The sequence below is a fragment of the Eutrigla gurnardus genome (assembly GCF_963514095.1).
Source record: "Eutrigla gurnardus genome assembly, chromosome: 22".
NCBI lineage: Eukaryota > Metazoa > Chordata > Actinopteri > Perciformes > Triglidae > Eutrigla > Eutrigla gurnardus.
The window spans coordinates 7,317,785-7,343,599 of record NC_139933.1 but is presented as its reverse complement, the minus strand read 5'-3'; the positions used below and the strand labels follow the sequence as shown (position 1 = coordinate 7,343,599).

Genomic DNA, 25,815 nt, shown 5'->3' with positions numbered 1-25,815 from the left:
CACTGTGGGGCGAGTGTGGCCCAGCAGAAGTGTCGGGCAGTGTCTCAAGTGTTTTGTGGAAAACAATTCAACACTCGTCTGTTCTACAAAGAAGTGTGATTGATGATAACAATTGTTTTTTGTTCTCCTGTAACAACCTGTTACATCATATTTCTTTTATTTTCTTTAAGCGCGGCGGGAAAGGAATCCAGCTTTTACACTTTCTGCACGAGAGCTCCTTTTTTCCCCCCCTATAATGAGGCACAGTTTATGCATGTATGCTAATCGGGGGCATCTAGGTGAAAACATTCTCCAGCCAAAATGTTATTAACAACTTTGAGACACTTTTTTTTTTTTCATCAGCATTTTTTTTTTTTTTTTTTTAAGGTTTCACACAGATGCGCTTTGAAAAGGACCACATTTCTGATTGGGCAAGATCACACTCCATGGCAGCTGGTTCATTTGCTTCTCAAGATGACAGATGGCAAAACACAAACACAAAAAGAGGGAGCCATGATCAAGTAATGAGAATGCCTGCCACAATAAGGAAACTAGGAACACACTTTTCTCACTTTTCCTGGTAAACTTTTTGCGTTGCTCAATGAATGTAAGAGGCTGGAAAAAACAAAAACAAACATAAAATCTGTGCGTTTCATTTACATTTTACAATACTATGCCATGTGATTTGTGAGCGAGTGAGCCCAAGGCGCTGTGAACATGTTAAATGACGGTTTTATTGTGTAGAAAGCAATATACAAAATCTAATTTCATTTACTCTTTTGAGGTAAAGCTGCTGTTAACGACTGAAGTTAGGAGGAGGGGAAAACTTGACTTTGTGATATTTGCTTACAAAAGTGAGTTCACGACCAGAATGTTTTTTTTTTTTTTTTCCTGAATGCATGGCGAAGGAGTAACCGGGGCCCCGGCCAGTGTTTTTTGCCCCGCAGATGGGCAGCAGTGTTTGTGAACACCAGTGTGGCAGTTGGCAGGGATTGAGTAAAGGGGGGGGGATGGGCAGATTGCAATGGCACATGCTCCGATTCAAATTATCCCTGGACCCATGCAGCAGCGGAGGACCTGCTGGGGCCCAGGGTGGCATTCATTATAACCAGACACAGGCAGGTTTGGTCGGTGCCTCCGAATCACGACACCAGACCCCTCGAACGCAAATCGGAAACCCCCTTTATTCACATTTCACCACAGCTCAACACGCCTCGTTAAAATAACATTTGGATTGGTTGGTGTTTACCTCAACTTTTCGGTGACTAGATTGAAATCAATGTCAAAGTAGTGAATGGCAACAATACTGTGAATGATATAAACACTGTGCTAAATGGGGGAATGGCATGCAGCTAAATAAAAAAAAAACATTAAGTTGATCAAGGTAATAAGAAGAGCATAATGACTAAATGACAAGACTATTAACACCTGAATGTGAATCACATTACCCGGTCGAATGTGTCTTTTTATATGGACTGAATGCTTTCATTCAAGCTACTTTTAAATCTGCGTGTACACTATGTGTTTAGAAAATCTGATGGGAAGTTACCAATTATCTCTCTTAATTGCTTTACTATTACTGCATGAAAAATGAGCTTTCTGGCTTTTTCTGTCTGAAAAAAAGCGAGGGTGGTGCAAATCCAAAGACAGAACATTTAATGATCTACATTATTGCTAACAACTATTGCCCCTCCTTGGGCTTCGGTAAAGTTAATTAGCAGATTACAGTGTTGGTGTATGATATCCATATATATACTGCCCTGGGTGGTATTGGCCAGCTCAAGCTCATTTTTTAAAAATGCAAAAAGATGTAGCCTGTGTGTTCATGTCAGGATTAGTCACATGTGATCTTATATCCACAGCACATCAATGGAAGATTTAAAAAGGAATGGCCATAGGGGGAATTAATGTTAATATGGGTGTTATAAAAAAAAAAAAAAGTGTTAGCCGAGACTAATCCACCAAAAAAAAAAAAGAAGTGTAAAAAATGTTCCTCCTGGCTCATCACTGGACATGTTGATGGAGGGGGGGTGGTGGCGGTGAGGAAGGGGGGGGGGGGGGAGTGAAATTGACAATATCATTGTAGGAGCGCACTAAAGGGGCGACGGTCCGCTCCACTACACTGAAGTAGGGATGTCTACAGTGGAAGAAGAAGAAGAAGGGGGAGGGTACCACTTTGTCACAGGCTGCTATGTAGATTAACCTTTCAATTAGTTGTTATCAGGTCCTCTCCATGTCTCGGCGCGAGCTTTTCAGTCTTCGTTGCAAGAGATCAAAAAAAATCCCACGAAATCGCTTCGGATATGTCGCCGCGCATGTATCCATCGACGTTTCCCCGATAAATGAAGAGGAGTATCCGATGGGGGGGAAAACTTGAAGAGGTAAAAAAAAAAAAAAAAAAACTACCAGCAAATATTTAACGCTACACTGTGCCCTTCGTGTCTTTTTTTTTTTTTTACTCCCTTTTTTCTTTCACAGGCTACTAGTTTGTGTGTTCGTCCCCCCCCTCCTGTGCATGAAACTTGGCGTTAATGTTTTGTTGTGCCTTCTTCGCCCACGGCGGCGGTAGATTAAAAAGACAAGGTCGGGGTTTTTTTTTTTTTTTTTTTTTTGCGTAACATCTTAAAACGATATCCGACGAGGCTCGCGTATCATTTCCTTAATAAAAATATATGGAAAGCGAGAAGCTGAGAGAGGTGGTGGTGGGGGGGGGAAGCTAAAAGAAAACCAGCGATACATAATTGAGGCAGATGATGATGAAGAAGGAGCCACACTCTCCCGGCAGTCGTGTTAACTTGTATTCCCCCCTGAACGTCTCTTTCCTCACCCCCCTCCGGGGCTCACTATTTTTTCCCCTCATTGGAGATATTTGATAGTTAATGGTGATAAAAGGGGGTCGTGCCATCGTCGCGCGGCGCAACGCAGGACGTTTATACATTTCGCTCGCGGACGTGGAGGGAACTACTTTTTTTTTTTTTTTTCAGCTCAGCGGAACGTTTATTTAACGTCACATAGTTTAAACGTTGAATATCGGGAGAATTGCGGCTTCTCTCGGGGAAATAATGAAAAGGAGGAGGGGGGAGGAAGATAAAGAGGGAGGGGAAAGGCGACAGCTTTGGACACATTTAGCTCGGAGTCTTGAATATGCTACCTGTTATTGATTTTTTTATTTATTTAAATAATAAATAACTTTAAATCAGCGCTATATAGCCTTTTGCGGAGGGGGGTTTACGCAAACACATGATAGATTTAACAAACGGCCAATTAAAGTCTAAAATGTTCCAAATCACTTTCAAGTGTAACCAACTGTTTCAAGGAGGAACCCCGAGTAAAGGTGGGCCGGCGTTAAACGCGTTGCAAACGAGGGTAAATATTTATCTCCTTTGGCCGTCACTCGGCCACTTTGTGCCCGTTATGGTGTATTTATGACTCGGCGGTGTCCCGTCGCCCCGCGGTCGGAGCTGCGGGTCGGGAATATTGCGAGTGTTTTTCGGGAGAGGTAAATGATATCAATTCATCACCGAGGGCACCTTAAGAGGCGGGTCAATTGAGTGAAGTGACAGATCACACAGCCAGTGCCGTGCCTCGCGGAGTGAGCTCATACATAAAGATTGACATGTGCTTTATCAAACCAGAAATCGGATCTTGTCTTTACAGCCAATATTGAAGTTGCTAGGGAGGGCACATTAGCGTAGGTAAGGTTTAATGAGACACCATTGGATTGTAATCAGCGTCATGTCGGATTCATGTAAACTACAACATTGTAACAAAATGGCGACTGTTTAGGTGACATCAGTAATGCTGGCGACGCTGTCATTTATCTGCTCAACTCGGCGGAACACAACTCCACGGTGTGTTACGTAGTTATTATTAATGGTTTCTTCCGTCGTTAAGCGGCTCGGTCTCGGTCGTTGTTGCGGACGTGCCTCGGACGTGCTGCCAGGAAGTGAGCATTGATTATACATCTGTCATTAAAAAAAAAAAAAAAAGGAAAAAGAAGAGAAGCTCGCGCTGATCAGTTTTCTCGTTGCGGACGTCGAGCTGTCAAAAGTCGCGTGCGGACAAGTAACGGTTAAACTTTACGTATGATCTCTCTTTTTTTTTAATATGTGTGTTTTTATTAGTCAGTTTCGCTGTGTTAGACTGAGAAATGTTACGGTGACATTTTGGAAAAACTACGTGCTGTAGAGATAAATGTTGGTTGTTGTTTTTTTACGTCGAGAAAAAAAAAAACGTTTATCCGTCGATGAGACTGTTTATACTTTTTCCAGAACTCGGTAGAAGTTTCTAGCTGCCTGTCACTGTCCTCAAACTTAGTACTTTTTACCACAAATGCTGTCTTTTTGAACTGGACATCTGGTTTCGGTGTGTGGATTATGGTGTCAGACTGGATTAAGTCACTCGAGTTTCTGTAGCAATCATGACAGCCCCCGCGTCTGTTTTTATGCATCTGTTTCTCGTGTTTTAACACATCTTAAAACGTCCTGCATTCGTCTGGCCTAGCTTTTATATCCAATAGCTTTAAGCTAGCTAGTTTATAGAATGTGAATAATTGGCAGTAAACAGCAGTTGCAGGAAAGGTTGTCATGTTTTAATGTGTCTGACCAATTGTTTTTTATTCCTTTCCCTTTTCTAGATTTGATCCGGGATTAAATAAATAAAGCTCCAGGTCAGCTGGTAACCACCACTGTGGAATTTATTCGTGCCAACTTTTTTCCTCAAGACCCATGTCCGATACTCAGGATTGAGAAGACATACGCGGATGGTGGCGTGGAACATAACCTTTTGACCTTACCCCAGGATGTGGATGTACCCAGCGTTCAGCAGCACTAAGGGGGAATCTGTATGGATCACGTTTCTGTGAGTGCAATTGTTCAACCATGGTAAAACTTGCCAACCCTCTGTACACGGAGTGGATTCTCGAAGCAATACAGAAAATCAAAAGGCAGAAGCAGAGGCCTTCGGAGGAGAGGATCTGTCATGCGGTGGGCACGTTGCACGGACTGGACAAGAAGACCGTCCTTGAGCAGTTGGAATTAAGTGTTCACGATGGCTCTATCCTCAAGGTTACAAATAAGGGTAGCGCCTCCTACAAGGACCCAGGAAATCTCGGGAGAGTTGGATCAATCACGCCTCCAAATGTATCAGTGCCATCAAAGGAATCTATATGGAATTCAAGTGACCTGCGCCATATTGATTGGAATAAAATACTTAAGAGGGCCGTCGAGGCCCTGGATGATACCCATGGCTCCTCGCTGAAGAACATCGAGAGGTATCTGAGGAACCAGGACGACCTCGGAAACATTGTTGACAACCCCGCTTTCCGGCAGAGGTTACGACTGGCGGCCAAGCGGTCGGTCAACAACGGCAGGTTGTCCAAAAATGGCCCGCGGTATAGGCTCAGCCATGGCAGTTCGGAGGGAAGGTGCTCCAGGTGTCCAAGTGCTTCCCCCTTGGTCCTGTCATCGGTGACACTCCTCCCCCATGAGCGAGACCAGGTACCCACACGTTGGCCTCTGCATTCTCACTGTTTCACTTATCCCCATGTAACCCGGACTTTGGTCGGTCACATGCTGCCGCTGGGATGCATCATAGGAAACCTTTCTGCCTAAATATTCTTGCTACTAATGTGTTATTGATTTCTGCCTCCTCGCTCAGCTCTAACACGTAGTAAAGCTTTGTTTTGCAAGAACTTTTTCTTTTTTGGAATTTTAAAACGGTGACATTTCCATGATGTCATTCACCAAGGAGGAAGTTTGAAAGTTGGGGCCCAGCGCTGAGCGGCATTTGCTTTGGTCGTGTTGTTGTTTGTCTCCATAATATGAGAGCTTGGATAATCAGAAAGTCATGCTGACAGTGTGTGGTGGGCAGTCTGCTGTAGGCTTCCCACAGGTTACGTAACTCCCAACCTAATGACCTTAAGGGATGTGACTGGATGTCTTGTGATTTAGCAAAGTATTTGGGAACAGATTCAGGATGTTTTATTGGTCATTTACAAGGGAATGAGCATAAACTAGTTAGCACAATATTACCGAGAAATGACAGCTGAAGTATGTGTGGTAGGACAGAATATTCTCAGCATGAAACTATTATGACCTTTGTGCTGACAGAGATGCCCCAGAGAGGAAATAAGACCATATAAACAAACTTGCAGGTTGCAATGTTTCCACTGCTTTTGGCACCTCAGGGGTGGTTCATAGTTTGCAGAGATCTTGTCTGTTAGCGGTGCTTAGCTGTAACACTCTGCAGACAAAATTATGTAAAATGACAGTACTTTTGCACTTGCATTGCAATTTTAAGACACTGTCAATCTCAGGGGGATGAAAAATGTGTTCCTATTGTGTGGCTCTAAAGCGCGGTGCACAGTCATCTGGTGAGTTTTGTTGTGAGGGCTTTTTTAACAGATCGCATGTCGAGATGAAGTGCGGTCTCATAGTTTATGCACAAGTTATGCAGCTGAAGTGGCTAGTAGCATCAGGCTATTGAGATGTCACCCTGCTCCCCACCAGTTTCGCAGTGAATAATCAGGAAGCGACACCTTGATACTGCAGCCACAACTGTGACTGTGTCTGTGGTCAGGCCAAAAGTGAAACTGAGAACTGTTTAGAGACACAGTGTCCTACGACGGTTCTCATAACTGTGGAAGGCCTGCTGTTTTCCATTTGGAACATTTCAACCTATTGCTCCCAGCCTGATGACATCACCGAGCCCCGTCCAGGTTTACCATTCAAGTATGAGACATCTCTGCCTGTTCGGTTGTTCAAGCACAAGTGTGTGTGTGTGTGTGTGTGGTGAGAGTAAGCGATACTTTTAGGTAAAAAGGGAGGAGGAAAAAAAAGAGCAGTCTTGGTTTAGAGTTTATTAGATTCTGAAGAGACTCTGGCAGGAACAAAGGCAAGGAATGAGTTTTTTTCCCCTGCTGCGTTATGCAACCACTTGAGCTCTCTCTACCAGCAGTTTTCTAATAGGACCCCACCCCCTCACTCAGGACAGCCTGCTCTTTTGAAGCAGCATAATTTCCTGTTATGTACTTAATTTAGAATCCCCAAGTAAATCATCAGCATCTCTTCAGCTGTGTTTGTTTCTCTCTTTTTCGCATTTTTTTTTGTGCTGCACAGATTGCAAACTGCTATTGGTTTTAATCACCAGACCTAAGAATATTCCTGATGGAAATTAATTCTCCAGTTCCTGGATTAGACTTCATAGCTCAGTCAGGGGAGACTATGTTATGAAGTGAAGACTTATTAAAAAAAATGCTTGCCTATCAGCAGTATGCAGCAGTAAGCACAGACTGCATATTATCACTGATGTTGTATTCATTTCAAACTATTGTTCTTGCTTGTATCTAAATAGTTGGTTTATATAATGTTTCTTAGCCCAAAAAAAAGAGAGTTTTAAGGCTCTGAAGATATATTACTTGATAACGATGACAGACATGCACCTCTTGTAGATATTGAGTTCATAATAATAACTCTGAAGTTACCACAACACTGATGCCTTGTTTCTTTTAGCAGTGCTAACATTGACTGGCTTGTGATAAAGGATAAATCTGCTCTGGGTGAATGTGATTTGAACTTTGATTAGCCCTATATTGATACACATCACTGGGTTGATATGTAGGCCTGCGACTAACAAGTGTCTTCTTTATTCATTAATCTATTCAATCATTTGTTTAGTCTATGCAGTTTCTGATAATAGTAAAAAATAAAGATAGTGCGCCCAAATATGCAATTTAACAATCATAGAAAAAGCGGAGAAATCATCACATTTAAGAAGCTGAAACAAGAGGCATTTTAGCTTGATAAATGACCTTTACCAATAATCAATTCTCAAAATTGTTGGTGAAACACTTTCTGATGATTGCCTAGATGTTCCAGCAATAGATACGTGCCTTTTGGATTATAAAGGATTTTTACAACCAGGCCATTTCTACAAGATTGTTTCAGTTGCAGACCTGAAAGATATCTCTCTCTCTATATATTATTTGTCTTCCATAACATGAGACAATAGGAAAACTACTTATTACCTCTGAGCCCCAGTGTTGTATTCTGCAGGTGTAGCCTCATCACACAGTAGCATTTCAGTGTTTTTATGTCCATAATCACAGCTTTGTGAGCAGCAGTCAGCTTCTAATGGCAGCGCCTGCTTTCAAATATTGACCTGGCAGGTTGGAAAATAGAGTAATCATTGATGTGGCAGTAAACTGCTTCCCCTCACCGTAACAACTAATTGATACAACAGCCAGCAACAATGACCAAATCCCCACTGTGTCCTTGCTGCATTTCCCACTGGGGTTCATTTGGATGCTGTGACAGGTTGAAAGGATGCTCCTGTCTTGCGTTTGTTGACGGATGAAGGAGAAAAAAAAAGGAAGATCTCCCTTAATTCAGCTGTAGGTCAGGAGGAGGTCAGGACCAGTAGGGATTTAGAAGTCGCAAATTTTGTTGAGGTCAGGATGCTGATCTGCGTCATAGAAATCGGGAACTAATTATGGGCATCCCCAGAGTGCCCTTCAAAAGCTCCAGTGAATTGACGAGGTAGTGTGTAAAATGATGAGGTGGGTTATTTATGGTCGCACCCTGCAAGTGTTATTTTCCTGTAAAGAACTTCCTCTCAAGGAGTCAGCGGTTTGCCTGATGCTCCTCTGGAGTCTTGTGTACATGATCTCATATTTCAAGCAACACCTTATGAAAGCCGTATTGCGTCAGCGTGGGTTTAGTCTGCTCATGATTTCAGCCAAAGATCGGTCAAATCTCGACTGGCTGCTTTTATGAAGAGATGACACAAAGTCTTCCCCGGTTTCCTCTGTGAAGTCAGCCTCTCCATTCTGTGTGATCAATGGGGAAAGCCTCTTAAACCTTGGGCTCATATTTTACTTCTTCTGAAGTTAACCATAAGCCCTTAAATGAGTATTTGTTCTGAGACTTGCAACATTTACAGTGGATCATGGCAGTAACAATGAGAGCATGTTTTATTATTGAGGTAATTTGATTACATGCTGGTTAATCCTTTCAGACTGGAGTGCAAGCTTTAAGAATTGGATTAAGCCCTTAAACTATGATTACTAAGATCACTTACCCATTCATGTAATGGATAAAGGAGGTGGATCTCAATATCTCTGAGGACGAGATTCATTTATTATTCATTTCTAGCCTGTGAGAACTCCCTTTTTCATTCCGTGAGCTTTGTAGTTCATATTTTTGTGGCCATTTTCATTAAATCCCACACTGGCTTTATTGTCTCGCATTAACCAGCAATAAGTCCTCGGTGATCACAAAAACCCCGACAAGATGAAATGTCCAAAAAACAAACAGGCTTTCATGCACTTCATATGCAGCCCGTGCCCGTTTCTGTTTTCATACGGTTTGTGTCTGTTTGTGTTCCCACCCAGCTCCGGGTTGACCCCATCCCAATATGCAGTTTCTGCCTTGGAACGAAAGAGTCGAATCGGGACAAGCGGCCGGAAGAGCTGCTGTCCTGTGCGGACTGTGGGAGCAGCGGTAAGTTGCATCGGTCGTTCTCACGAGCCCCGACATACTGTGTGTGTAGTCTGCTGGACAAAACTGTTACTATGTTAGCCAGGCTCACAGCCAACGGTGTGAATGTATGTGAGGAATGAAGGTGGGCGATTATGGTTAAAATCGTTATCACAATATTTAGAGAAGTTGGTATCAATATATATCACAATATGGCAAAATATTAAAAACGTGTGTTCCACTGATGTGCATTAAATCAGCTAGCTAGTAAACTAGCTTATTTAGCTAGTTTTTAATTTAAATTGAAATAATTCATTTGGACCACACAATTTAATAATAATAATAATAATAAATCAGCCTAGTATAATGCATTTCTAGGACCCAATGTGCTTCACAGCTAAAAAGAAAAATAAAGTAAAAGGGCTAAAAAATAAAGTAAAAGGGCTAAAAAAAAAGAACATTTTAAAAAAACCTCCTTGTCCTTGTAGGCGATTTTAAAAATATGAGTTTTGAGGAGTCACTTAAAAGAATAAGTGGATCATTTCTATATTTTGTAGTGTGTTGTAATAATAGTAGCATTTTTTTTATCAAAGTATCTATCATGACAAATTTATTATCGCATTAGAAACACATGAAATTATTTTATTTTTATAGAGTTATATCACAGTGTAATTTTCTAGATGTTCAGCTGGGCAAATGCTTATATAACTAGATGCAAAAGTCTGTTTTACCTGACAAATCGTTGTATATAATCACAGTGATGCAAAAATCCTGCAAATCCAATATTTCCATAAAGCATTCCTGCTCATTGATTTGCAAAATTCCCTGCTATAACCTTCTACAACCAGAGACATCAAAGCTACCTCGGTATAAAGGTTGTCGACAAATCTGTGATTGTTGATAAATCTTCTATTATCTCACAACATAAAGGATATTACGGTATAACCCAAGCCTGGCTGCTAGGAGTAGCATCCGTGAGGCAGATGTCACATTCTGGCTCCACATTTTCTTTTTACTTCCCTTTAAGGGATTTATTGGTAGAACAATGTTCAAATTGAGTGGGTGAAGGGATCCAAATTGCTTGCAACCCTCAGTGGGCTCAAGAAGGGCAGATGCTCTATAAGTGGCCATTAGAATCTGAAATCACCCAAGTCATTTTCGCTCAATTCAGATTCCTCTTATAGAGCGCACCAGGCACAGCGGATCAAAGATCAACCCTTTTTCCCTCTGCAGATTGGTGGCATTTCCTTTACAGTTCTTTTGTTTCAGACAAAACTACTAACCCCCCCATAAAATTACCTCTGCCAAGGAGTCATTTATGTTTGAACAATTATTTTAAATGCCGTAAGGAATTGTTCTCCCGGTGACATTTTTATAGCTCAAATTTGACTAAGTAGCGTCGAGGTGGTTTTCATTAAGCGCTCGTAGTGTACACAAATTGTGCTCTCACTGTAAAACAGCTGTTTTACTACCATGAGAGGGAGCCGGGTGAGGGAGAAGGCAAGCTTTTACATGACTTTCATGGATCGACTTCCATTAGAATGAGTGCTGCTACTGTTTCTGCCTCATTAAGATCAAATTATCTGTAATTAGCGGCTCAGATGTTTGATCATACTGTTTTTAGACACAACTTGTGGCGGGGGGGGGGGGGGAAGGAGTGTCGCGGACATACAGTACAGGCGCACCATTGTTTTTGATGATGTAATATGTTAATATTCCACCTTACTGGGTGCATAAATGAACCGCTTTGTGACACAGTCGACGCTGTGTAAAAAAAAAAATTGTTATGCTAATGTGCTTCTTTTTTTTTCTTTCGATTTCTTCTGAAGGGCACCCATCATGTCTGAAGTTTTCCCCAGAACTAACCTCAAATGTGAAGAGATTACGATGGCAGTGTATTGAATGCAAAACCTGCAGCTCCTGTCGAATACAGGGGAAAAATGCCGTAAGTATAATGTTGCATACATCCTAACACACCATTATCAGTGTTGTCGGCTCGGAGGTAGATCCCATTTTGTGCATTCCTGAGGATTTGTTTGGTTTTCCCCCCACATTTTGTAAAGCCTCTCTTGTGCACAATTGAGCTTATTTCCAAAAAGACTTAAATGGCAGGGGGGTGTTACATGTATGCAACAGGGACATCCCTTACACATGCCTGCTGTTCCCTTTCAGGATGAGATGCTATTCTGCGACTCATGCGATCGGGGCTTTCACATGGAATGCTGCGACCCGCCGCTTTCAAGAATGCCAAAAGGTGAGGTGTTTACACTGTCTGGCTTCTCTGTTTCCCTCTCCGCTGTCAATTCAAAGGCTTTTTTTTTTTCCCACAGACGGCCCCGTTTGGGGCTGTCACTCAGCACACAGAGAGGCAACGATGGCTTATGAGAAGCTTTGCATGCATATCAAATTATTCCCGCATCCCCGGGGAGATTTGGTATCTCTGGATTACAGTACTGACCCTACAGCGACGCTTGTAATGATGGCGCACGTACTGTAGTAGGACAGTTGGCAGGCAATTCATACAAGTCACATAGCTTTCCTCAACAAGCTGACACTAAGTCTATTCCACTGGACAGAGAATTGACCCAGTGTTTTTCTTATGGATTTTCACTTTGTGCTGAGTAATTGATTGTCATTGTGAGCTGGTGCTGTTCTCGCCAGCTCTCGGTATTAAAGGAAATGTTTCAAATGAACGTACTGTATGTCCTCTGAATTGATGAACCCACTCAAACGGTGCTCTGTGTGTTTGGACACCCTCCAGGTACCTGGGTCTGCCAAGTCTGCAGGCCGAAGGAGAACGGGAAGAAGCTGCTGCACAAGAAAGCCGATCAGATCAAACGTCGATATGCAAAGCCAATCGGAAGGCCCAGAAATAAGCTCAAACAAAGAATGTAGGTGTGCAATAATCTGAATAGCACTTTCATTTTGTCAAAGGGGAAATTCCCGTCGGTAACAATGACGTTGATTTCGCTGTATTCTGAGTTGATTGTGAAGATCTGGGAACATGGCCACACTGCTGAAAAGCATTGTTGAGCGCGGTTTAACGTGTTGCAATTTGTTTGGATGCAAAATTTGCTGATTGCTTCCAAAAAACAATTAATTACCCATACAGCAATATATTGTTATGTATTACATTGTTGGATTAATAGCATTGATGCATGAATGTGTAAGCAGCAATGTGGTAGCTGTTTGAAAGAAGCCCAGCAACATTATATATTGTTGGTGGGCTTTTTATAACATTGAATCATTATAGAAGTTGCCCACAAAGTAACAGTTAAGTGAAAATACAGCTACTTCAACATTGCACTTCAGTACTTGAGTAAATGCACGTGAGATCTGACTTTCTACACCGGTTTCTTGTCTCCGCAGGTCTGTAACCAGTGGTGATGGCTCCATGGTAGCACTTGGAGGAAGGGGGTCACCTGGTAGGGGTCAAAAGATTACCGTCTGTTCCACACCTTCATCTGGTCATGCTGCATCTGTGAAGGACGCCAGAGACAGATTGGCTGTTGCAGACCCCTGTTGTGCGGTCGACGCCACCCAATTCACCACTTCCACCCCCACCACCACTCTCCCCCTCACGCCCACCTCCACCCCAGCTACACTCACCGTTAACAAGAAAACCAAAGGGCTTATCGACGGGCTTTCCAAATTTTTTACTCCTTCCCCCGTGGGCCGTCGCTCGCGACCTCTAGCCGTAGAGACGCCCGACAAACAGTTAAGCTCTAGAGACAAGTGTCCGCCCAAACTGTCCAAGCCACCAGAGCCGTTTGCCTTTGCCGCTGACGCCATTCAAAAGATAACACCCTCTTCCTCTGCACTTCCTCCCGCTCCCACGTTGCCGGGTCTTAGCCCCCCTTCGCAGGTGTCCAGCAGCTCCACCTCTGCTAACTCGCCCCAGAGCTCCTCCAGCCAGTCTAGTGTTCCCTCCCTGAGTAGTCTCTGCAATAGCAGCCAACTCAAGGGACTATTTGACGGACTCTCTCACATATATACTACTCAGGGACAGTCGCGGAAAAAAAGACTACCTTGCTACGCACCGCCTAAGCGCATGCATCATAAGCAGGACTCCCCCCATGCGTCCAAAATGGGGCCCCAGCGCCTTGGAAAGAATGAGTTTAATATAAATAGGTTACAATCCACATCTGCTGGGCCGGGCCGACCCAGAGGACACCCTTTTAAGATGGTCAGTCATTTCAAACGTAACCCCTTCCTTAAAAAGCACAGGACGCTAGGCAGGCTGAGGTATAAAGTGAGCCCTCAGAAGGGAGCCCCCTCACCAGGAAAGGGAGACTTGACAGACGGAAGAATTAAGCCTGAGAATAATCATGGTAAGCAAGGCTCGCAACTCCAACCAAGACCTGCGTCTCCACACCTTTTAAGCTTCTTCTTTATTCTTTTTTTTTTTTTTTTTTTTAAAGCTTGACACTGGCAGTTATTTTTTATTTTTTTTCCAGACTAGAGCTAATCTTTTCTTTGAGAAGGCACCCTCAACATTCTAACAGACTACTAATCTTCTGCCTAATTTGAATTCTTTTAGTTTCTTAACCCAGTTTCGTTGCGTTTTTGACTTGGCTGCGGAGTTTACGTGGCTTCCATCCTCTCGCCCGTTGGCTTTTGTCATAGTGCATGGCCCACTAACTCCCTCATGTTGCTCCTTGCTCTGTCCTTGACCCCTCTGCAGTAGTGCGCACATAGTGATCACTACCCAGTAGAGGCTGCAGTCACATCAGCGCTCTTCCTCATCCCACCTTCACTCTTGAAAATCACTGTCTCCACTCAGCCTCACTTCCAGTGGTCATTAGACACATACAACCCTGTGATTCACCCAACCCAGTTGACTCAAAGCTGACATGATGATTATAGCCAGAAGTGCAGTAACCCGTACATTTCGCTGCCTTCTGGGGTGAAGTTGCAGATTTAAAAATATAACATGCAGGAAAAAACAAATGGATATATCTTTCAAGCAGTTCTAAACAATATACTGCATAAACACTACTTACCCCAGCAGCACATTTCAATAAATATGTTAATGACACATCAGGTCCACTTATAATGAGTTTTTGTTTTGGTGGTTATGTCATGGTGTTGATGTCTTTCATAAAATTACTGCCTGCTTTCCAACATCAGTTGCTTTTCATGTCGACACTCGCTCCCTTCACTGCATCTGCTTCTTCATTCATGGGAAACTGTCTTGGTGGATGACTAAGCACATGAAAGCGGTTACGCAATTAGAGTGATTTAGTTTCACTTCATTACATTAGGGATTTTCATATAAACATGCAAAGATGATACATTATGGAATTCCTCAGAGACACGGCCTCAAACAGGCTCAGCAGCAGCACTCACAGCATAAGCACATTTGCATAGAATGCATTTATGAGATTATTCAGCCACGGCTGGTTCAAAAAACAGCGCGGCGTCGATGTGCTATCCGATATGTTGACGGTGTGTTATTGTGCCTGTGACAGGCCACAATGGGGAGCTGCATGTGAAGCAGGAGGCCCAGGCCGACTTTGCAGCCATGTCCAGAGACCACGTGATGGAGGAGGATATCGAGACGTTCACGCATGTCCAGGAACTTGCCGTGCAGGTGAGAAAACTCAACAATCGACTTCTATTCCAAATATATTCATCGCAAAATTCACAAGCCCAGAAAATATGAAAATGGCAGCCATTTTTATGCATACTACATCCAGCATTTGTTTTGTACCTGAGAACCTTCATACATTTCATTTTGGAGTCACAAAATATTGTTCTCAAAAAGAGAGTTAATAAACAGAAAGGTATCTCAGCATTATCTTGATCTATGACATGTATTTTTAAAGGGACAGTTCACCCCAAAATAAAAGCACACATTTTCCCTCTTACCTGTAGTATTTATCAATCAGGTTTTTTGGTGTGAGTTGCCTAGTTTTAGAGATATCACCTGTAAAGTTTTCTGCCTTCTCTCAAATATATTGGGACGATATGGCACTCCGCTTGTGGTGCTCAAAGCTCCCACAAAATAATTTTTAAGACTCAACATCAATGTCCTTTTCCAGAAACCATGAGCCGGTTACTCAAGATAATGCACAGACCCTGTTGTGACAATTGTCATAGAGGAACTATTTTCTTTCTACTGATCTGCAACCGCCAATCATATCACGCGTAGAAGGGAGGGCACTCATGAACAAGAGGCTTATGTTTGTGACAACATGACATATAAACATGAATGGTATTAGCTAGCTGTATCGGCTAGCTATAAACGAATAAACATGTGAATCCATGCACTTTTGCTGGATGTCGTCCCGTCTCTCCACCTTTCCTTTCTATCAGTCTGTCCTATACAATAAAAGGCGAAAAGCCCCCAAAAAATCTAAAATGGGAAATTATCTGGGTCACTGCATTTATTAATTTGCTTTTGTTCAATCTTTTCACAGAGAACTGGATCTCTGATGAACACAGACTCTGTGCGATGCCCTGCCCTCATTGAATTTGGGAAGTATGAGATTCAAACCTGGTACTCATCGCCTTACCCTCCTGAATATTCAAGGTACATTTTTGCTTTTTACTCGACAAATAATGCCACTTTCTTTCTTACTTGAGTTGCTTTTTATTTCAACTTCCTTTAAAAAAAAAAAGAATGGAAACTTGCTGGAATACAGACCACATCTCTTTCTTTTTGTCTTTGACAGATTACAAAAGCTTTATCTGTGCGAGTTCTGTCTGAAGTACATGAGGAGCAAAAACATTCTCCAGAGACACACAAAGAAGTGTGGCTGGTTCCACCCACCAGCCAATGAAATCTACAGAAAGGACGACCTTTCCGTATTTGAGGTCAGCTTCCCTTTACAGCAATAGAGCAATAACTGTATGCTGCATGAGATTCCACTGAATGGGTTCTGGGAGGAGGAGGAGGAGGAGGAGGAGGAGGGTAAAATGGGAACTGTTTGAACACTGTCCTCTTGGTCTTTTTTATTCCATGTTTAGGTTGATGGAAATGTCAGCAAACTATTCTGCCAAAACCTCTGCCTGTTAGCCAAGCTTTTCCTGGATCACAAGACCTTGTATTATGATGTGGAGCCTTTCCTCTTCTACATACTTACAAAGAATGATGAGAAAGGCTGTCATCTTGTGGGCTATTTCTCCAAGGTAAGAATTACAGAGTGATTATATGGGAAATGAAGGAACGCCACATATCATTCTCGATGATACTGATACAGTAAGCCCTCGGCTGTAATTTGTCCATTTTTTTGTAACGTGGCTTGAATGATGAGCCGATTAATCGCTTAGCCAAGCAAAAATGTCAAACATTAGTGAGTTGCCATTTAAGTGGATTTTTTTTTTTAGCTTTCGTTTATTTAAAATCATTGAAAATTGATAACTTTGGTGTAAAAAAAAAAAATCAACTAATTGTCAGATTAACAAACAAAAAAGATAATCATCATTATTGCATTATTGTAGCTCCAGTTCAGACCGGAGGGATATTTTTTAGTGAAAGCTCATCACCTTTTGTGTGTGGCGTGCATGTGCCTGTGCACCGCTTTAGACAAGGACAATGGCAGGTGCAGTAAATTGCCAGCTTCAGCAGAGCTCTGACATACTTGATCTGTTTCTCCTTCCCTCAGGAAAAGCTTTGCCAGCAGAAGTACAATGTCTCCTGCATAATGATCATGCCTCAGTACCAAAGGCAAGGATTTGGAAGGTTCCTTATTGATTTCAGTAAGTTTCTTAATGCGTTTTTAGACCGCTGATCTGACTTCTTTTTTTTTTCTTTTTCTTTTTCATTGCTCTTTGCAAACAATTTGAGATTAAGGGGAGAATTTGTCGCTCGTGGCAAGGTGCTGTTATTTGATCAAGGCTTTGAAGTGGGCTAATCAAGAGCATTCATGTACAGCACTTAAGCAATCACAGATTAGGGGTGAGAAACATTACATTCCCGCTGCATACATTATTTCATGGCCAATAGTATTTCTTTGCCCGAAGAGCTTTTGTAGAAAATGCCCCCTATTCTCTCTCCTTGACTTTTGATGAGGTTTAGATACTGCTTTTATGTTTCAGTGCAGTAAATGCAGCACATACAATATTTAAAGCCTCCCGGTCCACTTTGGAAAACAGTTGCTGCCTTGAGTGGATTTCTGTGTTTAGGCAGGCATTTTTTTCCCCGTCATTATAGGCGTTTTATTGTTTTGAAGAGTTGTATCTTCGCCCAGTTTGTGATGGAGAGAAAGGAAAAAGGAGCGAGGGCGGGGCGGTAATGGAGCATTTGATTTCCTGTTCACTTTGGGAGCCATTGAGACACAGAGATGCAAGAGGATCTGTGATATTGAGAGTGTGCTGATAACAAAGACAGGGATTAGGGGAGATTGAACGCAGCTGAGTTCTGAGCTCTTTGAAGGCTTTATTGGAAAATGTAGCTTTGGAGCTGGAAGTTGTTTAGATTAAGATTTTCTGTTATATTGGATTGTATTAGAGGAACACTTTGTCTCAGGTAGCTCTGAGAGCAGAGCGTTATTGGGGCGCCTGTGTGAAGAATGTTCCCTTTCAAATCATTATTCAAAGGGCTCAGCGCAGCTCTTTTTGTTTTGCTTTATTAATGATGATATATTTGTAAAGTGACACAGAATGAAATATGACTTTTTTTCAATTAAATTATTTGAATATTCATCGGCAAAGTGTTTGTTATCACAGGCTCCTCTTCTTAGCTTTAGTAATGAATATTGTCATGATTACTGGAATATTATGTGTTCACTGTTTGGTGATTAGATTTGCTTGTTTGGTTCTCGGTAGTGGGTGCACATTAAAAGGCATTAATTAATTTCATGCTGCTCATAATGAATGACCCTTGACAGGGCCGCTATAAAACTAATTACACACAGATACATATTAGTATTAGTTTTTTTTTCCCCTTGTTCGTTATCTCTCCTAAGTGCAGTCTCTTGTGAGCAATGACATCCAGCTGCTTCTCTGTTTCGCTCTGTCGCTTTGTTTCCTCTTTACTCCCCTCTTTCAACCTCCTTTGTTGCCCTTGCCAGCATGTATCATAGCTTCTGACAGAGGTTGAAGGAGAGGAAAACTGATTGCCTCGCTTCCCTTTATACTATTTGAAGGTGAAATCCCAACCAGGGTTTGGTGTCACATCCTTACATGAATATGTAATCCATGAGGGAGGGGGGTGTAGGGATTGAATTGCAATCTGAAATAACCCAGCAGCCGCCTCTAGCTTGACTAAAGCATTTTGTTTTTGTTTGAATCTTGTCTTTTTAGGTTACCTTCTCACCAGGCAAGAAGGACAAGCCGGCTCCCCGGAGAAGCCGCTGTCAGATCTGGGTCGCTTATCCTACCTGGCATATTGGAAAAGTGTCATACTGGAGTACCTTTATAAGCACCCAGATAAACACATCAGTGTTAAAGGAATAAGCAGGGCCACTGGGATGTGTCCACATGACATCGCCGCTACTCTCCAGCAACTCGGCATGATTGACAGACAGGATGGCAGGTCAGTTTCCGAAGCCGCAGTCTCCTTCAGCCTGTTCTGCCGCTTTCTGTATGCCGTCTGATTTATCCAGGCCAGCGGGTATTTTTAACAGCGTATCCATTAATGCAGCTGAATATTGACAGAAGTAAGTCAGGTTAAGCACCCCCAAGGACACGGAGCACCTGCTGTCCCAAAGAGCTCGTCTTTTACGCTCACATTTAACCACATATCACCGTCTGTCTACCCCTGCTAGTGCCTCGCTAGCTTTCCCTAACACGAATTTGCGGGCTTCTTACTGTGACATAGGATTGTGTTGGTCAGAAGAGAGCGATTGATTCAGAGGCACAAGGAGAACCTGAGGGCTCACCCGCGTCACAACGAGGTGGACCCCGACGCCCTGCGCTGGACACCTTCCACCGCTCTCAACGCTGTCCTGTCTGAGGAGGAGAGGGAGGCGGAGATGGATGTAAGTTCCCTCATTCAGTCGGGAGACGCCAGTTGTTTGTTTAGACTTGTTTGATTAGCTGCAGAGTTCAAATGGAGGCCATTAATGGGGGAAAGGCATTATCACTGTCAGCAGGCATCTAATGTTGTGCAAAATTGCCCTAAATCAGTTCACTACATAATTGATAGTGCTGAATATTCCATGAAATGCAATCTTTCCACGGTTGCTTAACGGAAATGTCTCCTCCGTGACGGGCACGCGTCCAATCAGGACGCCGCTCTTGTTATCAGGAAGGAACCTGCAGTGATTCATTTGTCATGATGTTAATTCCAATCTCTTGTTTTCCCATTAGCCTCATTGCTCAGATGTTGGAGCTGTGTGTGAGTGTGTGTGTGTGTGTGTGTGTGTGTGTGTGTGTGTGTGTGTGTGTGTGTGTGTGTGTGTGTGTGTGTGTGTGCACGCACGCCTTTCCCTGAGATTATGCGTCTTGTCTGTTTAATTACCAGGCTGAGCGGCTGAAGGAGCAGGCCAGTTGCTGGGAGAAGGAGGAGAGGGAGGGCTACATGATGACTCACGGTAGCAGGCAACCTCTCACCAAGGTCCACTGTAAGGTTCCCTACAGGACCTACGAACGCCGCCCCGCGCTGTCCTGGACGAGGTGCATCCAGCAGTTGGAGGAAGTGAGCGATGACGAAGCCGACGACGACGACGACGATGATGATGACTCCGATGGCTCACCACCAATACTAACAAAAGCCCACGCGATGCTTGCAGCCAAGAGAAAGGTGACTTTTATTGTTTGTTGATGTGAATCGTGCCTCTTTTGCATCCCTGCAAGTCAGCTATTTCTCCCGGGCGGGATTATCTCATTGATTATCTGCAGTTTCTGTCTAGGACAAAGTGGAATTGAACGTATATCATTACATATTTTCCTTCATTAGAGACCATGTTGTGTACTCTGGTGGAACGGAAAGGTTTGATGAATATTCATGAATGCAGTGGAGGGTTCAGTGGCTTCCTCCTGTCATCTCGAGCCTCCCTGTGTGCCTGCAGCTGTAGATAATAGATTGTGTTTTCACTGCTGGTGTCGAGACGGTGCAGGCTAAACCTTGTACTATTGTCAATGGTCATGGTTAATTTACTGCCCTCCTCTGTGCCGCTCACATCTGTTCTTTCAATATGGCACTGCCCCCTTGTGCTGGAGATAATATTACAGCCGGCTACATGATGTCAGGGAGACCCTTTTTCAACAAAAACAGTGCGGAAACCAGAAAAGAACAACACTGGCTGTCGGGAGTTTATTCAGTGCATTAGTTACAGTATTGTTTTGACATTCTGCTTGTGAAGGAATTCCGAGAAGAAAGCGTTTGAGTCGTAGGCAGCCGGTGGGGAAACAACTGGAGAATGTAAAATATAGACTGTGGTTTCTGCTTATTCTGCCTGTCTCATTTGTGGTTTTCCACACCAGGCTGCAGTGCTCAAACATTTAGTCTCACTGTGGGGTTTCACATTTTTACATTTGGTACAAAACCCTGAATGAATTTCTGCTCTGTACTCACAGGTCATCCACATAGTGCCCTTGTATTCACTCTGCACAAAACTACGCGACTCTGATGGAGCTTTTTTCTGAATTAAATGCTTCTTCTTTTTTTCTGTTTTTCAGCGAACCATTGTCCTCAAGAAGAGAGGGCGTAAAAGAAAGAGAATAAACAGCAGCGTGACAACAGAAACCATCTCTGAGACGACGGAGGTGCTGAACGAGCCGTTCGACAACTCTGAGGATGAGCGTCCGATGCCGCTGCTGGAACGCACCTGCAGAGTGGGCGAGATGGAAGAAGAAGAGGTGGAAGACAAGACACCAATAACACCAATGAAACGCCGGAGAGGACGCCCGAGGCTTGAGAAAAATGCAAAGAAAGACAATCTTCAACACTGGAATGAAGGTATTTACATCTTGATGAAAATTCATTCTATTATTTCTCATAAAAATTGTTTTGTGGTAGATCGTTGTGCAGAACATTAAAATGCTTTTGTTCAACCTTTAGGGGCTGGCGTCCTCTCTAAGAGACCAAGCAGACCCCGTCCAGTGAAACGGAAGAAAGGCTGGCCAAAAGGAGTAAAACGTGGCCCGCCTAAATGGAGGCTTAAGAATGAACGGAAGATGGGCTTCAAGCTCAACCTCTACACACCGCCCGAAACCCCGATGGAGGCGGAGCAGCATCACATTCACACTGAAGAAGCGAAAGAGGAGCCGGACCAGGATATCGTCAGCGCTGATGAGGACAGCAAAGCAGGCAGAGGCCCGGCTAGTCCAGATATCACATTAGAAAGGCTCCTCTCTGAGCCTCCAAGTCCTGTTGACAATGGCTCCCAGAAGTCCAGCTCCCCCGAAGGATCACCAGTAGCTTCTCCGGTGTGCTCGCCTGCCGCCTCGCCTGCCGCCTCGCCGGCTGCCATGTCCCCCAGGCCTGAGGACAGATGTGATTCCCCAGAACCACCTGACAACGACCAGCAAGAGAGCGAACATGGGCAGCACTCCCCAGCCAAAGATGTGGAACACAGCCCGACAGGTGTCGAGTCCTTAGAGCATGACAACGCAGAGGACGACGAGGAGGACGAGCAGAGAACTCAAATAGAGGATCAGGATGCAGATGATGAAGATGACTGTCACAGCAAAGCAGCAGAACCTGAGAGCAGCAAAGCAGAGCTAGAGCAGAGTTTGAAAGAAGTACCCGAATGCAACCCATCTTTTTTAGATCCAAAAGAAGACAATGACTCTGAGTTGAGTCAGCAGGTTTCTACAGTACCATTTAGTGAAGAAGAACCAGCTACTGCTCCAGAGAGCATCCAGGAGGCAGTGACGGAAACGACGGTAGCAACACCACCACCTGAAGCAGTAGCGGTCGCTTCAGTAGCAGCTGTAGACTCTGATAATCCTGTGGACTCTGAGTCGGAGGAAGAAAGCACTTCCAGTCCTTGCCCGGATCACCCACCTCCTCAGCCTGCGGAGCGGCCAGCACTCAGTCCCGTGCTGAGGGAGGAACCCCCAATCTGCACGGAGATTGACTCAGAGACGGCCCAAGCTGTTCAGTCGCTGACGCAGGAAACGGAGAGGGAAAACGTTTACCAGGACTGCGTGGAGAGCCAAGAGCCCTGCAGGACGCTGCAGACCTACGCCCACGTGGCCCAGAGCCCCCAGCTCACCTCGCTGGATGACTGCCCCCAGTCAGACCACAGTAGTCCCCTCTCCTCTGCGCAATCGCACCCCAGCCAGTCGGTACGCTCCGTTAACAGCCCGGCGGTCTCCATCCTGGAGAGCGGCTACACTCAGATCAGCCCCGACCACAGTGCCATCTCCGTGCCCTCGCTCCACAACATGGAGACGAGCCCCATGATGGACGTGCCGTCGGTGTCGGATCACTCGCAGCAGGTGGTGGACAGCGGCTTCAGCGATCTAGGCAGCATCGAGAGCACCACGGAGAACTACGAGAACCCGAGCAGCTACGACTCCACCATGGGGGGTAGCATCTGTGGGGCAGGCCCCTCCCAGAATAGCTGCTCCTACAGCATCCCGCCCAGTGGCTTGGCCCAGAGCAGCTGCGCGGTCAGCCAGCAAATGGCTGCCGTCAACCCCGGCAGCTGCGGGATGATCCAGCAGAACAGCCTGAGCTCGCCGCCGCACTGCAACGTCAAGTCGCCGCAGGGCTGCGTCGTGGTGGAGAGGCCTCCCAGCAACAGCCAGCACAGTCAACACAGCCAGCGCAGCCAACACAGTCAACACAACTCCCACAGCAGGCACGGCCCACACAATCAGCACAGCCAACACAATCAGCACGGTCCACACAATCAGCTAAGCCAGCACAGTCAACACAATCCCCACAACCAGCATAGTCACCACCACAATCACCACCTGCAGCACAATCAGCTCAGCCAGCACAATCAGCACGCTCAGCATAGCCTTCACAATCAACACAGTCAGCACAGCCAGCAGCAGCCCATGGCGCAGTGTGCCATACCCACCAACTTCACCACCACCATGCAGCTGGCAGACATTCCTGAATCTGGCAACGCAAATTTCGCCCTCTATGAGAGGATCAACCACCAGGGGGATTATGGCAACGGGCACTACGCTCAGTCGTCTGGCCTCAGTCTCGCCAAACTGCAGCAGTTCACCAACCAGTTCATAGACCACCCTCACTCGCTGCCTTTCAACCACTCGGCCTCACACCCCATCACATCTTATGCAAACACCCCATCGCTGTCATCTCAGCACTCCAGCCTGGTCTCCTTGTCCCAGACCTCGCATCGAGTCCCCAACCCGCAGGTGCAGGCCACCATGACCCCGCCCCCCAATCTCAGCTCCCCGCCGTCTATGATGCTGCAGCGCAACATGGGCATCCCCCCCTCGCAGCGGATCCAGCCCCAAATGGTCTCCAAGAGTCACATCTCTGCACGCTCCAAGTCGGCCCCGCTGTCCCACCACCAGCAGCAGATGTACGCCCGGCCGCCGCAGACCGTGGCCATGCAGGCGCCATCCAGGACGCTGGCCGCCATGCCGCGCATGAACATGAGCGTCAACATCATGCCGGCACCGGCCTACAACGTCAACTCCATGAACATGCCCTCCCTCAACGCCATGAACGGCTACAGCATGAGCCAGCCCATGATGAACAGCGGCTACCATGGCAACCATGCCTATATGAACCAGTCACCCCAGTACTCTATGCAGATGGGCATGATGGGAACACAGCCATACCCCCAGCAGCCCATGCAGGCTCCACCACATGGCAACATGGTGTACACTCCAGCTGGTCACCATGGTTACATGAACACAGGCATGTCCAAGCAGTCCCTGAAAGGGCCTTTCAGCAGGCGGTAACTCTCCGCGGGACTCATCCGGTCCTTCTCACGTGCATTTTGCTGTTTAAAGATGCACTGATCTGGCCTTTTTTTCTTTTTTCTTTCTTTGGTGTCTTTTTGTTATTTGTTTTATTACTTAAAAACCAGCAGCAGCACTTGGAAAGAATGCAAAAATCTTCATCATTGAGTAAACTTTGAAAAGCTAATGTCAAAAAGTATTTTTGTTTCTCCAGATGGGAAGCCTTACATCATTACGATGAAAATCTATTTAATTAGTGTTAGTGTCTCTGATGTGTCTTTAGAGCAGGCGGGTTCAGAGCTCAGCGGTAGAGATTTCATCAGTGGTCTTGCAGTCGTGTAGCAGCCTCAAATGAAGCCATTTAATGTGCCTGCTACAAGTGGAGTTAGTGGCCGTTTGAACCTGTTCAGTGTACCTGTCTAACAGTGCTGACAATTAGTTTGTACTATACTCATGCCTTTGTATATTTAAATTATTGTACTTATTTTGTAAAGTGACAACTAGCATGCTTCAGTCTCTGTTAGTGACAGTGCATTGAGTAGTACTGTACAAGTGTTGTGCTTAATAGCAAGCCATTTTAAAGATATCTGGCCTTTATTAGGTTTCCCTCCACAGGGAGAAAGATGAAACTATATTTTGTTAATTCTAATAATGTAAAAAAAATGTAAACTTAGTTCTGTTTCCTGTTCGGTTTTGAGAGGTTTTATTGCTATGTATGTATAATTCTGAAGTCTTTTTGTAACAGATCTCCTTGAGGCAGCTTTCTGTTTAATAAAGCAGACTGATTTCTGTCAAAAATAACAAAGCATATCTCAGTGTTTGTACCCTGAAAGTTCTAAAACATTTCAAAAATGTCCAAGAAGTGTGGCAGAATTTAAAAAGAACTAAATGATTATAACGATGAATAACAATAAAGAAAATATAAATTTAGTCCAAAGTTGATATTTTACATAATGCCTTTAAAAAGCTACGTTTTCATTCCATCTGTAGATTTGTTTTCTATCTTTATAAAATGTTGGATTTATATTTTACCGAAGTGTAGAAGAATAGAGCCTGTGAATAGACCAAACTAAGCTAATGGATTGCATGTAAAACGCAACTTGTACTTGTGTTTTTGTTTATATTGCTCTTTTGTAGCCTTTGTACCTGTACAGAGTTGCTGGTAAGAACGGAGGGAAATACCTGGCTATGTGCACAAAATTGGACAGAATGACATTCTTGTATTTATGACTTTTCTCCTTTTGTCAGTCACTTAAAATGCTGTACATTTTAGCATAAGAATAAATTATGATTGACCATGTACTTGATTGTTCTCCTTTTAATTTTAAATATTTACTAGCCTGAGTTACAGAACCAGAATGCTATGATAGATTTTGAACTTGTCGTGACCCAGGCAGCTATTTTCTCTGCAGAAAAGTATTTTAAAATAAAAAAGAAGTAAAACAGAAAGAAAAGGAAACTCCACCTGGACTTGGTTCCTCTGAGACTTGATTTACTTTCAATATCACTCTAAAAAAGACTCGACAAAAAAACTTCAGGGCAAAAACAATCATGTCTCACATTTTTTAACCTTTTA

General features: G+C 44.1%; 1 protein-coding gene across 5 annotated transcripts; it reads left to right on the top strand.

Annotated features, from left to right (window-relative positions):
• The first annotated feature begins 2,063 nt into the window (after window positions 1-2,063).
• kat6b (K(lysine) acetyltransferase 6B) lies at window positions 2,064-25,541 on the top strand. 5 transcript variants are annotated; one of them, XM_084001962.1, is made up of 17 exons: window positions 2,064-2,360; window positions 4,616-5,477; window positions 9,371-9,479; window positions 11,285-11,400; window positions 11,628-11,709; window positions 12,217-12,346; window positions 12,825-13,786; window positions 14,927-15,048; window positions 15,878-15,990; window positions 16,133-16,274; window positions 16,428-16,589; window positions 17,066-17,159; window positions 18,705-18,936; window positions 19,222-19,381; window positions 19,867-20,145; window positions 21,024-21,303; window positions 21,406-25,541. In XM_084001962.1, the coding sequence occupies exons 2-17, from the start codon at window positions 4,860-4,862 to the stop codon at window positions 24,237-24,239; spliced, it is 6,435 nt and encodes a 2,144-aa protein (XP_083858088.1). In that variant the 5' UTR covers window positions 2,064-2,360; window positions 4,616-4,859; the 3' UTR covers window positions 24,240-25,541. The 5 variants fall into 5 exon arrangements, with proteins under 5 accessions (XP_083858088.1, XP_083858092.1, XP_083858089.1 ...); XM_084001966.1 differs by having other exon boundaries at window positions 2,066-2,360; window positions 12,825-12,880; XM_084001963.1 differs by lacking the exon at window positions 2,064-2,360 and adding an exon at window positions 3,679-3,830.
• The last annotated feature ends 274 nt before the right edge of the window (window positions 25,542-25,815 follow it).

Coding starts and splice junctions, on each gene's coding strand:
- kat6b (XM_084001962.1), top strand. CDS start 4,860: ATGGTAAAACTTGCCAACCCTCTGTACACGGAGTGGATTCTCGAAGCA. Junction 9,480..11,284: donor TGCGGACTGTGGGAGCAGCG/GTAAGTTGCATC, acceptor TTTCTTCTGAAG/GGCACCCATCATGTCTGAAG. Junction 16,590..17,065: donor TTGTGGGCTATTTCTCCAAG/GTAAGAATTACA, acceptor TCCTTCCCTCAG/GAAAAGCTTTGCCAGCAGAA.